Source organism: Necator americanus, chromosome V (genome assembly GCF_031761385.1).
Source record: "Necator americanus strain Aroian chromosome V, whole genome shotgun sequence".
In the NCBI taxonomy this organism is placed as follows: domain Eukaryota; kingdom Metazoa; phylum Nematoda; class Chromadorea; order Rhabditida; family Ancylostomatidae; genus Necator; species Necator americanus.
Window position 1 is genome coordinate 17427793 of NC_087375.1, and position 14661 is coordinate 17442453.

General features: G+C 43.1%; 4 protein-coding genes across 4 annotated transcripts; 1 reads left to right on the forward strand and 3 right to left on the reverse strand.

Moving 5' to 3' along the window:
* Positions 1-276: 276 nt before the first annotated feature.
* RB195_014203 (uncharacterized protein) lies at positions 277-572 on the forward strand (the record flags this gene model as incomplete). Its single annotated transcript, XM_064204358.1, has 2 exons — positions 277-393; positions 468-572. 2 exons carry the CDS (start codon positions 277-279, stop codon positions 570-572), a joined length of 222 nt encoding a protein of 73 aa, XP_064060239.1.
* Positions 573-10411: 9839 nt separating this feature from the next.
* RB195_014204 (uncharacterized protein) lies at positions 10412-11212 on the reverse strand (the record flags this gene model as incomplete). Its single annotated transcript, XM_064204359.1, has 1 exon — positions 10412-11212. One exon carries the CDS (start codon positions 11210-11212, stop codon positions 10412-10414), a length of 801 nt encoding a protein of 266 aa, XP_064060240.1.
* An 88-nt stretch (positions 11213-11300) lies between these two features.
* Positions 11301-12062, reverse strand: RB195_014205 (uncharacterized protein; the record flags this gene model as incomplete). The annotated part of the gene is made up of 1 exon (XM_064204360.1): positions 11301-12062. The coding sequence occupies one exon, from the start codon at positions 12060-12062 to the stop codon at positions 11301-11303; it is 762 nt and encodes a 253-aa protein (XP_064060241.1).
* Positions 12063-12608: 546 nt separating this feature from the next.
* On the reverse strand, positions 12609-14096 carry RB195_014206 (uncharacterized protein; the record flags this gene model as incomplete). Its single annotated transcript, XM_064204361.1, has 1 exon — positions 12609-14096. One exon carries the CDS (start codon positions 14094-14096, stop codon positions 12609-12611), a length of 1488 nt encoding a protein of 495 aa, XP_064060242.1.
* Between the last annotated feature and the right edge of the window lie 565 nt (positions 14097-14661).

A 14661-nucleotide genomic window follows, 5' to 3' on the forward strand; every position in this document is an offset into this window, starting at 1 on the left:
CATGAAACACAGAATCTCAAAATACGTGGTTATTTTTACAGCAGCATCATCTGAGTGACTAGGGGCTTGACGTCTAGACCTTTCCGTTTTCTATTGTCCTAAAACAACCCAAGACAAACTTATCAGAAAATTGTTCTGGTTCTTGTTTCACTTAGGAGGATGAAGAGAATTTGAACGATTCTGGATTGATGTCGAGCCTTTTGGCGCATCCCAGACGGCCTGACCGACGTAGAACACTTCTTCCTTTTTTCTAACTTTTCCACTTTATTTATCGGCATGCATAGCTTCCTGCTCCTCGTCTTGCTATTTATCGTGATGAAGGTTGTGGTGTTCTACGTTCCGGATCTTATCATTCGTGTTCTACGATATGAACTATTTCAGACGATTAGAGTGGTGGAATGATGAAAACTCAACCGTGTGTTTTTTTTTATGAACTCTAAGAAAACATTACAGCTTTGACAATTAAGAAACAGGAGCAGTACCCGAAAATATACAAGGGTCTTGTTTGTTTGATACGTCCATCACTGCGGTTGGCTATGCATCTCAGGCTCTCAGGGAAGTCAGCACCATGAGAAGTGAACTTTAGACTTCTCCTGGTGCTCGCTTCGCTTATCTTCAGTTATGGATACAAATTTAAGGCAAGAGCACTTTCGGTAGATTTCTTCTAGAGAATTAAGAACGCTTTTTTCAAAAGAAGCTTATTTCGTACTTTTTTAGAAGGTAAATACACATTGATGGATGGTTTTCTTGTAATCTTTTGCTATGTGTTTAAATATCCTACATTAAAGAGATATTCGAACCTAATTTTACATCTATATCCCTTCGATACCGTAGCAGCTTCAAAATACATGTTATGAATTATTAGACAAAGATTTTGTCTTTTTGCTCAACACTTAACATAGAACGCAAACGAGAATTGACATGAACACCATCATCATTCTACTAAAGAAAAGGGTGCTACGTTAATCCAGGTTACAGCTAACTATTATTTGACTATTTGTCTGAGTGCATGTTTCCAGCCTTTCAATGAAGGATTCAGCAAAATGGTGAGGGTAACCAGAGGCGAATAGACATGCGAAATACATTAGGGTGCACATAATTTTCACGACTATAAAACGGTTCAGAATGTCTCATTTACTTTACAACAAAATCAGTTGGAATTATTCAGCAGTGGTGGGGGATATCCCATTGTTTTGATTAATTTACTTGAGCTATAGCCAATATTGATATTGATCTTCTTTATTAACTAACAGCTAATGTGTCGGCGTTATCGTATCGTCAGAGACGTAAAACAACGTGTTTCAATGTCGTCTTGACCTTACCATAGAAGATTCGGCCGTGACTGGACGGTCGATGGTTTGGAACCGCCTAGAGCCAACCAAGCCCATTATCACTCTGGAGATCGAGAAATTGGTACTAGACTTGTCCGGAAGTATAAAAGCACTGACTTGATACATCAGCTAGTCTCCTCAAGTCATTTTACAGGCTGGACAACTAGGCAACTATTGACAAAATTGGGATTCGCTGCACCGATAACACAACAACCTTTCTCCAGGTTTAGGGACTACCTGTGTTTATCATGAAAATCAAATATGCTACGGTTCCCGAATATGACGAGAACAACTTACACCTCGTCAACAAAATTCTGCACTGAAGCTACTTATAGGTATGGACCACTTTTGAAAGCTTGTTTTTCACGATCAGTTCAGCATATCTTTCCTATCGAATGGATATCGCATCTTCCAAACATGGATCGGTACGGTTGTAGCAGATAATGCTTTTCGACTCAACGACTCCAATAGCGTCGTTTTCAACTACTCAACATCAGTGGCAAATCCTGCCCGTCATTCCGATCTGATAAAGCTACGTTTTTCTTGTCAAACGAGTCACTGGGAATAGTCGATGATCCCGATCAATCCGACGATAACAAGTGCCTAGAAGAATTCAATAACACAAGCAAGTACAACGAACAAGAACGACGATATTCAGTAAAACTTCCATCCAAGGTTAATCCAAATCCATGTCCAATCCCATTCCATCCAATTGCGATCTCGCTTTTTCTCGATTCCTGTCAAACTTGAAGATCCTTCAGAAGAATCCAGAATATATGAAGAATTACCACGAAATTTTTGCAGACCAACTGCAGAGAGGGATAATCAAGAAAGCACATAAAACCACATCTACCAATAGTTGTCACTACCCTGCTCACCATGGCGTCATCACGGAGTCGAAAAAACATTAAGGTACGCTATGTTTATGACGGGTCAGCCAAAAAGAAAGGAGGCATAAATATCAATGAAATACTCCACAAAGGACCAACCCTGCTACCCGACCTACTTGGAGTCCTTCTTCAAACAAGAGCGATGCCAATCCAGGTCTTCAGTGACATTGAAAAGGCATTCTTGATGACCTTCAAGAAGAATGTCGAGATTACACCCTGGTTCTGGTTGCAAGATCCAACGAAAAAAGCGAACAGATGAAGCATAATCGTCTACAGATTTTGTCGCGTACCGTTCGGGCTCATATCCTCTCCGTTTCTACTCGCAGCAACAATCCACCACCACCTTGCTAGCACAGAGACACTACTTGCAAGGAAAATACTTCAGAGCACCTATGTGGATAATGTTTTCTATGGAATATCATCTGTGAAAGAAAGGAAACAATACTACAAGGATTCCAAAGAACTTTTCAAGAACGCAGAAATGAATAACAGAGATTATGTCAGCAACAACCAGGAACTCAACAAATTCATGAAAGAGCAAGAAAGTTCTGCAGAAAAACAAAAAAAAAACACACCACCGAAGTAACATGGACGAAGAGGAGAGTACTACAAAGGGTAGCAAGCATCTACGATCCATTTGGCTGGATCACTCCTGTGGTGCAGGCAGGGAAAATTTCCATCCAAAAACTGGATGGAAAACATCACATTGGATCAACCATTACCGCACCAACTGCAAGGGTGGAAAGATATCGTTGAGTCATGGACAATGTCTTCAGTGACTTTTCCTTGCTTGTTGATGCCAAACAAAGTCCCCAGTACACGATACGATATTTTTCACAGATGCATCACAATTCGCATATTCACTCGCTCACATCACTCTGCCTCCTCTTACCTAGTGGAGAAGTTTGATGGTCATCCCAAAAGAATCATGTTTTTAGTTTCAAAATCACGTCTGGGTCCGAAGAAACCTCTAATGACCGTGCCAAAACTGGAACTCTCAAGATTACTCATCGGCGCTAACTTCGTTATCTAGTTCTACATTTGGATATTCTCATCGATCGAACCTATTTATGGTCAGACAGCATAGTCGCGCTCTCATGGACACAATCAGAAAAAGATCTTCCAGTATTCATACGAAATCGCGTTCGAACAATCCGAGAAAAGGCTCAAGATGCACTCATCCGCCATGTACCAGGTTCATTGAACCCTGCTGATATCGCAAGCCGCGAGTGCACAATCAACGGCCTAACATGCAACGATCTGTAGTGGAGTGCACCAAAATTTTTGCTTGCAGAAGAAGATGCATGGCCTGAAACGAAGATTCACTCGGCTATAGCGGAACAGAACTCATCTTCAGTATGCTATACTGCCCAGCACGACCAAGAAATCGAACCTATTCTTAGCACTTCAACCATAGAATCCGAGAAATTCAGCAAATAAACACGTATGTTACGAACCGTTGTCGTGATCATCACCTTCATTACCTCTTACCATTATCTTCAAAAGCTACACAACACTTTAAAGCTACAGCGACTGACTTTCGATCAAAGGCTGAAATTATCCTAGTCCGGATGGCACAGGTTGAAGGCACACCAAACAATGATCTAATGCGTCAACTCGCCGTCTTCAAATCCAATCAAACAAACTTACTCAGAGTCCGAACAAGAATCCAGAACTCTATCCTGCCACCGGAAACAAAAGAAGCAATTATACTTCTGGGGAAAAGCAACATCACCGAACTTTTCATTGAAGTAGTTTTGCGATTTTACGCTCGCTCTTCTGACACGCGAAAGGACGCTGTCAGGCCACGCGGTACTTTCTCACTACCTCAAACTTGGGTAATTAAACCTGGTTTTATTCAATTAATAACAAATTCAACGAACGAACAAAAATCAATATGATTTACAATAAATGGATGAATAAATGAACAGCAATGAGAATCTACAGAATGAACGCGAGAACACTGACTACGGTTCGTGTGAACTTCTTCATACCCGCCGATGTTATTTCATGACGCCCATTCCCTAGCCCTTATCTATTCAATCTCCGAGTAATGTAACACGCGTCTTACATACCAACAGAGACACGGCTTATTGAATATATCAACCTTACAGATTACAATTATCATTAGTCGTTCGGTGACATGCTCATGCTCTACATCCATGAAAGAAACCACCATTGTGGTACGGAACAAACGCTGTTCGAGCTTCGGCATTCGGTATGGATATCCAAAAAAAGATTGACAGTGAAACACGTCACCAAAAATCGTTGCCGTTTTTGCAAACGAATGAATGCGAAACCCCTCAAGTTACCGTACTTCCCTGCCCATCCAGATCATCGCATGAACAAATCCAACTATCCCTTCAAAAGCTGTGGATTAGATGTCATGGGACCAATGAAATATAGATCCAAAAACGGAGAAGCTAAAAAGTGCTGGATCTCCTATTAACCTGTTTGAACTCCAGTGCCATCGTGACTGACATAATACACAATCTGTTGTCGCTTACATTCCTGAATAGCGTGAGACGCTTTATCGCCACAAACGGTTGACCGAAAAGAATAATATGCGACAATGCCCCGGCATTCAAAGCCTTCCCGCGATCACATGTGGAAGAACCCACGAACTCAGAACAATCTGGACTACTGCACGATCAGCAATTGAAATTCATACCAGCGTTCACCCCATGGCAAAAACAGATGGTAGGCATTATCAAACTTGCGTTTACGCTTTATGTCACAAGATATCAGACACTACTAATGGACGAGCCACATATATTAACAAAGGTTTCAGAAGCAATTTGTAACTCAACGCCTCTCACATACGTAAACGACCAGGCAGACTTTACACCTTCCACAGGACGCAGTGGTCCTCCAGCCCGTTTGTCTGCCCCACGTTTTCTCAATGAAGACGATGAATAAAAACCGCAATTCGCTACAAAAGATACTCTAATAAAGGACTGGCGATTTGGACTGAAACTTCTCAAAACCTTTTGGAAGAAATGGCAAGCCGATTACTTGACATGCCTCGCGAACACCAACACATCCACGAAGTCATCACAATGAAAAACTAGTTCGCGATGAATACGTCTTCCTTATAGGACGACAAGAGAAACGGAGTAGCAGTAGCCATGTACTCAAAGCAAAACCATCTGTTGGTTTCCTGTTATGTGCACACACGGACGGAGAAATTCGAGTGAGTACTCAAGAGGATGCACAACTCTGCTGATAAAATGTGAATGTCCGAAATGGTCCCAATTCTGTTTGCACTACAATAGCTCTCGCACACAACAATCAAGAGCAACAATGATTCCATTTCCTCAATTCCACTCTTGACGGAGTCTGCTCCTTTGAAAATCCAACTAAATGCAATCCGAACAAGAAAATAGGCACGTTCAATCAAATTGAACTCTGCGACGGAACACTACTCTCGGTATCTCGACTTCAAGTTTCTGTGAAAGACTACCTAAACTCCGACGACTTCATTTGCGTCAACTCGGAAGGAAGACAAGTTCGTGCAACACGACCATACCTCAATCATTTGTGATAAACATCAGTGCAGCAACAACGCAGATACATTCTGCATATACGACGCGCCGGTAGCACTCTTTTACTTAAGCAATACAAAGGCATCAGACCTCCTGATTCCAAATACAAAGGCATGGGAACAATAGCAATAGAATTCTATCCTCACAGTTCAGAAGCTCACGCAGAAACTGTTCTGATTTCAGAGAAGTGCTCAAAAGGCGGAATCGAAATTAAGTCCAGAAGTAGACACTATAGAAGCATGCATAAGTTCTTATTGCGTCCCACATCTCAATCAATTCGTTTTTACTTCCCATGAACTGATAGTCTTCAAGTATACTGTCTCAATCAGAGCATGGCAAAATGGAGTGCGCCTTCCCACTCTTCACTCACTTGCCCTTCGCATCCAATATATGAAGTTCTCCACTGCATTCTCTGTCTAGAAAAGCTCTACAATATCCAATGCTGGACAAACCTCGACATCATGCTGATCGTGTCAACTTGTCTTATCATAACGTCTCTCTACTGAGTCTTCAAGCCAGGCATCTTTGTTATCCGAAAGTGGATATCCTCCTTTTCTCCTCTTCATCCATCTTTTTTTTCCTTCTGCGAAGCAAAAATAAAGAATCCATACGGAAAGACACGAATTCTCCTCTACCCACCTTCGATCCTACATTCGCCGGAAACGACACACTCGGTCAGTCCGACAATCCGCTGCCGTCCTGGCACTGATGACTATCATTGCAACGAACAAACTCTTGTTCGGACGTTCTTTGTCAATACTCAGTACAACGAAATCTTGCTCAATAGTAAACTCCACTGAAATCTGCATGTTCAACGAGGGTACAACGCTAACTCTCCAACCACTTACTCAGGAAGTATTTCCTTGAGAAATGAGAAAAGCAACCCATCGGACTCATCTCCCTCCGCGTCAGAAACATTCACTACATGTGTTAGTAAAAAATCGAGTTTTTCACGAGAGACCACGAAATAACTTCGGAATCGCCCCAAAGATGCTGTAGAACGGAGGATGAAAAGCAACGCAGTGGATACGACTAGGAAACGTCCCATTTGTCTTTTGCGACATGCACACGAAGTTACTGTGCGATACTCCTACACCACGACACAGGGATTCGACGCTGTGCGACCCCTCGTACCCCACTTTATGGATATCTGGCACCGGCGCACCAATCCGACGCCGGTGGACCCGTCGAACCCCATTTATTGGATATCCGGCGCAGCATTTAGTGACACACAGATAAACACACACACACGCGTGACAGAATAAGCCCGTCATTATATAGCATGATCATGATTGTGGAGAAGCTACAAGAATGTTCTACAACCACAACAGGGTGCAGCTTGGGTTCCGCCAAAAAATGAAACGTTCTGCAAATTTCGAAAAATGGGTGACAGGACTATCTGTCCAGCCTAACAATGTCTTTGTCTGTGTTTCTCTGTGTGTCTGGGTGTCACCAATATACTTGGTGCAGTGAAACGGGAGATCAGCTCAACGTTGTTAGATTGATGCTCCGGTACCACCAGAAAGCACAAATTGTACGGCGTCGGATTGGTGTTCCAACGCCAGAAAGTAGAAGAAGGTCTGCAGGTGTTCCAGACTGGTGCGCCTGTGGCAAAAGAAATGAATCGGTTTACACAAATGTGATTTGCAAATGATAGAGATACGGAAAAAAAAATTGAGGCGACAGATTTATTGGCACAACAGTACCGCGCAATAGTTACATGAATCACTAATCGACGAATTCTTCGGGAGCTAATTGAGACGTCAAGAACCTTTTCTTGGCCGTGACAACTGCTTGCGTAGCGTTCCACGCTGATACGCGCTCCTACCTACTTCCTGTGGGTCAATTATGTTTGCATTAACCTCGCTAGATTCTTTCATGAAGCTCTGAAATGGGTCGTATGGTGCCAATTTGGCATTTTTGCTTTAGAAGACACTGAAATAGGTCCCACAATGTCGCGCTGGTAATTTTGTCCTGGAAATTAGAGATATGTTCACGAGTCTAGTTTGATGTAGTGACGCCGAAATATAATACTACGTTTAGTCGTTGCGTTCTTGCTTGATTTATTCGCAGGCCAAGACCGTATGTGAACAATTACAGAGGGTTTATATACTCGTCTAGGAATTCAATTTTGACAGTATTCTTTTCTTATGACTGAGCTGGGGAAAGTTCATCATAAGAAAACAGACAAAACAAATTTAGAAATGGAGAAATGACTAATCTTTGGTTCACTTGAAGTTACTGAAAGAATCTAATTAATTTATCGGTTAGATAAATTCCCTGGGACAATTAAATTCGCTCCTTTACTACAGAGCGAAAGGTCATGGAATGCATGAACTGTGGAAATAATACAAGGTATGAACAAGGCAAGCATACAACAGATTAGGATAAACTTAATGTTGAAAAAATTCAATTTTCCGATAAATGAATGTCCATCGATTATTGTCGCGAATGTATTTCTCGGCGAGTCGATTGACCCTTCGTTGTTGATGAATATAATAATTCGTCCTCCTAAAGTTGTGCATCGTTGACATAGTCGAGGAAGTCGCTCATGTGGAAGCTGGACTGTCCTTCGGAGCATGAGATAGTGCAGTTCGTCGCTATCTTTGGAGAATTTAAGTGGAATATCAGTTCGATTAATTTTCCTCTTTTCGTGCACGTAGCAATTTGGTGCTTGTTGTTACAGGCGGTTTCAGCTGTGAAGAGTGGGTGGGTATGTCGTACTACCTGATTATAGTTGGAGTGTAATGTCCGCCATTACTGTAAGTTCCCATATTGGACACGTAAACACAGTGTACACTATGCTTGACTTTGGTGTTACACAGTATCTGTAGAACAAGCAAGATGGTGTGCAGATCCATCGCACGTGATGCACTTACAGCTTGCTTGACAGAAAGTGAAGTTCGGGTTGTTTGATGCTCTCCAGCTGAACTCGGGAATGGTGTCTGAAGACTTAATGTTGTCGCACTTGTTAGGTTGACAGCTGCCTGCTCTACAGCATCTTTGGGGCGATTCCGAAGTTATTTCGTGGTCTCTCGTGAAAAACTCGATTTTTTACTAACACATGTGGTGAATGTTCCTGACGCGGAGGGAGATGAGTCCGATGGGTTGCTTTTCTCATTTCTCAAGGAAATACTTCCTGAGTAAGTGGTTGGAGAGTTAGCGTTGACCCTCGTTGAACATGCAGATTTCAGTGGAGTTTACTATTGAGCAAGATTTCGTTGTACTGAGTATTGACAAAGAACGTCCGAACAAGAGTTTGTTCGCTGCAATGATAGTCATCAGTGCCAGGACGGCAGCGGATTGTCGGACTGACCGAGTGTGTCGTTTCTGGGGGTAGGAGGATGATTGAAGCTGGGTAGAGAAGGAGTTCGTGTCTTTCCGGATTCTTTGGATTCTTTACTTTTGCTTCGCAGAAGGGAAAAAGGATATGAGGAGTGTATGAGACGTTTGAAGAAGACGATCTGAGGTATGACTTTTATTCTGATAACGATACAACGGTGATGACAGAAAATTTCATATAGTTTTCATATTTTAGTGCTATTACCTAATCGAACTTGAGTGATAAATAAATTCACTTCTCAGATACTAACTTTTTTTTAGCAAGAAAGCCGCGAAGCAAGAGCGTCTTGAGTACAAACATTCCTGATAAAGAAAGATATATGGGGTGGTCCACAAGAAGTGTGACGCAAAAAACTATTCACAATTCTGTATCAATCAATTCTAATAAGGAATATTTATCTTTATTAATTAGATAGAAAAAGTTCTACACATGATCTCACACATAGCATTCAAAATGACCGCCTTTTACTTGAATACAAGCATCTAAACTCTTCGAGAAATTCTTGAAAACCCTCGCGATCGTTTCCGGCAAGGTTTCATCCCATGCCTTTATCCGAGCTCTTTTCAGCGAAGCCAATGACTAATGTTTAAAAGAGCAGGCATTTTGCTCCGAGATCGACCAGATAGCAGTCCAAAGGAGAGCGGGGATGTCTGAAGGCCAAACATCCTCCGTCCAAAAATCCAAAAGATTGGTCTCACACCATTACGGTGGCTTCTTTGCGCCGTGGGTGGGAATTTGTTGGAAGGTCCAGTCAATGCGTTTCCTTAGCGTTTTCTATAGCACAAAGAATCACCACATCCTCCATGATTTGGTTTCGAAAGATTTTGGCATTGATTTTAACTCCTTTCTGGACAAAAACAAGCTTGGTCTTGCCCAGGCCCGATATTCCAGCGCACACCATCAAGGACTGTGAAACGATCCTTTTGACAGCAGTTCCTGTTGATTCCGTCGATTTCGGAGTGACTCAACGATGCATTGTCCTTTGGCGAATTTGCATGGATACTGTTCGAGAGGTTCAGTGGTTCTTCAAGATTTATTCTCTCAGAATTCCATCGAATGCCAAGTGCGCTATGACTCGTCTTCAAATACTGTAGCGAATCAATAGCTTATCGGATTACAACATCACAAAATGTTTTCGTTCTCAAGACTCAACAACGGTCATCGATTGACTAACCTAGCATTCAACAGCGGTCATCGATTGACTAACCTAACATTTGAATACAAAGAAAAGGAACAAGCGAAAAGGTTGCGAGATACCGCGGCACTGGCGTGCTCAACAAAGGAACTACGCAAAACACAGAACTATAGAACTGTCGAAGATCTTTCGGAACTAACTGTTACCGTATGCTGCTGTTGATCATAATCCCAGCCGCGATTGATGTGTTCCTCGACTCGCTCGGCATCTTTCCTCGAGTGGCCATCGGTCCATCGATCGTTAGCGACGGCGAAACGAGTCAGACACATGAATACAGCCAGAGAATCAAACTGACGGAGGAACTGACGAATACTGACGAGGGTTGAACGTAGGTGACAGGCGACTGAATACTGGCAGCATCGGCAACTGGAAGGCGATTGAATATAGTAGTTATGACGACAGCACGAGGCGACAGCAAGAAGAATGGAGGGCGACGGACGCCAGCGTAAAAGGGAGGGAGGGAGAATTGCAGTGGTTGAGTCAACCAGGGCACCTCTCCTGCGGGGCGGCGATGAGATTTCAAATTTTGCGCCGCTTGTAGGTGGAAGACGCAGATGGTTTGTTCGGGCATAGAAGCACATTATGAGTAGAAGCGCAGAATGTGCACGAGATTCCACAGTCTTCCACGTGACGAGGTTGAAGGCATCTGTTGCATAGTTGCAGGTTGGACGCTTGTACCGCACGTGAGACGGGATCCGGATATCTGCAGCATTGTCCAGTCGGGTGGTTATCCTTGTTATCTTCGAACGAGCAGAAGACACAACTCGACTTCTGTTTTTTTCTTTCCAGTAGCAGATCCATTTTTTTGTTGACGTCGTCAGCTTGGCGGTTGAGTATTTTGACAATCGCGTCGATCTTCGCGTTGAAATACAGGCCTGAGATCGGGTAAATCCCAGTCCTAGCACCATCCCAGCGACGAATGCCAGGGAGCGCCACTTTCTGGCGTGAGTTGAGAATTTTGTTGTCATGAACGTGTGGCAGGTAGGCAATTGTGCTCTAGAGAAGAATTTTTATCAAGCGGTCGTTGCAGGTGACACGGCAGTTCTGTCTTACGACTGCTTGTTGGTAGTCTAAAGTGATCAGCGAAAGCTTCGCGTTCGGGTTGCATTCCACTGAGAAGCTATGGTCGTCGCATTGAATTATAACCCAAGCGGGAATCTCTGTGGAACATGACGCAATCACGGTAGCTCCTCCTTGACAGTTGTAACAGCCCATCAAATTTGTCAAGTTGATGTTGCTGTTTTGCTGGACAATGTAGTGAGCGCTGTCGCGCATATACTTCGACTCTGTAGCGACTGTCATTTCTTCTCTCCTGGACAATGCCGTTATCGCTCCATTTTTGCTTACAACCTTTACAAATGGACTTGACACAGGCAAAATATTGGTTATGTCAGTTTTGATGCTGCTTATTGAGTCAGATGGGCAATTGCACCTTGTTGGGTTTGCCTGCACGTCACAATCGCAGATCATCTTATTTCTGTATTTTGAAAACTGTTTCAGCGCCTCTTCCTTTGTGGAGCGTTCGGTCGGTAAAACAAAATCGTATGGAACGATTGAGATTTCATTTTTTTTGATTGCAAATGTGCTTTTCAATAGAGCGCATGATGGTTTCATGAACGATATTACCGTTATTGAGGTGTCGTCAACCGTTTCTGTCATATACGGTTGTAAGACGAGTGTTTTGTAGGAATTTTTGTCGTAAAGTAAAACCTTCACTTTCAATCGTATTGACGCTTCATACACATTTCGCGACTTCATACACAACCCTGTCCTTGGTACTTGTGCGACGCGATAGAACGAACATGCTAGGAGAAGTAAGAGACATCCACATAGGAGCCGGCCGCATGATGGCTCACAACCGAAAGTATCCTGGGTATTGTGAGGCGTCCACCAGCTCAGCTATTTCACTGCTTGAAGTAATGTTGGAATATGCATTGCGAGTACATGAACCCATTTGAGCACACCAGGTTGCACTGAAAACCGTGTATTCTGTGTCCTTGGGGTAAAGCAACGTACGCTTAGGACAGTGAAGCTCTACCGGTAGCCTTTCTACGGCTACGGAGCCTATTGTGTCGTTAGCATGCATAATGTTGATGGATGTCATGTGATTAAGCTAGTTAAACAGAATTTCTTGGTAAAATTCAAAAGCGCATTTGTTATGTGACGTACAAATGAGTTCTACGTTGCGTCTGGTGTATCCATGTTGGTGAGCTCTCGCTTGTTCACGCGGAAACACTAGGCAAAGCAAAACAATAGTGAGAGCGATTGCACTTGCGCGGCCGAGCGGTTGCGGCGTGAATGTTTTTAATTGTATGATACTCCTACTGCGCTCGCGAACAAAGTAGTCGTCGGTGGAGACCGAACCGTCGCTGTCTGATTGAGAGGCAACTGCGCTGGCCATTTTGCCATGGTGTTTTTTGCTGTGAACGGCAATTGTAAGCGGAGATTTTGTGATTCATTCTCAAAATATCTGCATGAAGAACGTATGCATAGCTCGAATTTGGATGCCGGAGGTTTGACGTTTACAATTCCATTGGCGCAATTGATTGAGGCATTTGCCCTTACTGCACATCCCATAGTTATAATCATTGTCAACGCCACAAAATTAAAAAGTCCGTTTGATCCATGGACCTTCGTTACATGTACCTCGTTGTGTTCTTCCGATAATTTTCTAATGGTTTTCATTGCCTTCAATTTAGCAGCACGCGTCGGTCTACCAGACTTGAGGACGTCTCCTTCACTCGATTGGGGTAAGTCAGGGGCTGTGTTTGAAGTATGATCTTCCGATATCTCTCTTGTACCTCCTGTACAAATTTCTAGAGGATACATTTTGTTAAGAGGCCTATGCCAGATGTGCTTATTATGCATTAACAACTTCGCCGATCTTATAAGGCCATCGTTGCTTCTAACGAGCTCCACTATTTTCCCATAACACCAGTTTGCGCGCGGCAAGTTTTCTTGTTCCACTAAGACGATCTCTTTGAGCTGCGGCTCTATATGCTTCACGTGGCGCGGCTGCTTTTGGATGTTGCTTTGAATTTCGCGCAGCGCTGTAAGGTAGTCGACGTGCCACTTTACCCAGAATTTTTCAGTTATAATCTTTACGTGATCTAGCGCTTGTTTTGCTTGTGACATAGTGTGTATGAGTGTTAGATCATATGATGGATCTTCGAATTCTTCACTGCTCGTTGGTGTTAATCTGTGTTTTAGGTGTGTTTGAAGAAAGTCAATAGGTTTGAGATGGATGTTGTCTACACTGAATGATAGTGCTGTAAGAGGCCTTGTGTTTATTATGGCTTCAATTTGAGTCACAAGTGTGTGCAGTTCAAGAGGTGTTAGTTTCCTTCTTCCAACCGATTTAGCGATTGCCCGCTTGACAGTGCCTACAAGGCGCTCCCACGCTTCACCCATCCAGGGCGCACCTGGCGGGTTGAAGACCCATTGTATTCCTCTACTAGCGCTGTACGACATCACAAAAATTTTTTCGTTTTTCTCGTCATGTTGGAATAGTGTTTCAATGACGCGTTGGCCAAGTTTGAAATTTGTACCGCAATCCGATCTAATGATTTTTGGGACTCTTCTCCTAGAGATGAACCTTATGAGTGAGTCGAGAAAGGCGATCGCCGACAGATCCTCTACTGCCTCAAGATGCACTGCTCTGGTCGTTAGACATGTGTATAGGCATACGTAGAGTTTTCCACTGGTTTTTGATCGTAAAGGTCCCAAGAAACCACAGCCGACTGTTTGAAAAGGTTTCGTGAGGATAACGCGATCCTTTGGAAGCGGAGGCATTTCCGGAGCTCCAAACGGGAGTCTGCGACACTTTTTGCATACCACGCAGTGTCTGAGATGTTTTTTGAACGCGCTGGAGGGCGTAGAATCCAAAACCTTTGCCTGGCTATGCACAGGGTATGATTCTTTCCGCGATGAGCATTCCTGTCGTGTATATCTGTTAGTATGAGTCGAGGTAAGTCGCAATCTTTATCGACAAAGATCGGGTTTTTTGTATCGTAAGCTAGAGGAGCATTCATATTTTCTTCTGGGGGAATCGTTTCCTCAGCTCATCCACGGACATATGTTTGTGAGATTCGGAGAATAGTTTCACTGAGTGACATATCTTCAGAAGTGATGTTTCATTGAGGAGAGAAATTTTGTATTTTCGCGAGATGTATTTTGCATGAGTTTTCCTTTCTGTCATTCACCTTTGTTATCCATTTAAGAAGAGTTTTGCATACGCGTGCAATAGTTTGTGTGGCTGTGGTGAGACGTGAAAACCGTGACAAATCAGTCAAAGACAGATGGATTCTCAGTGTGCAGTGCCATTGTGCTCCTGTCTTCTATTGACGTATTTGAGATT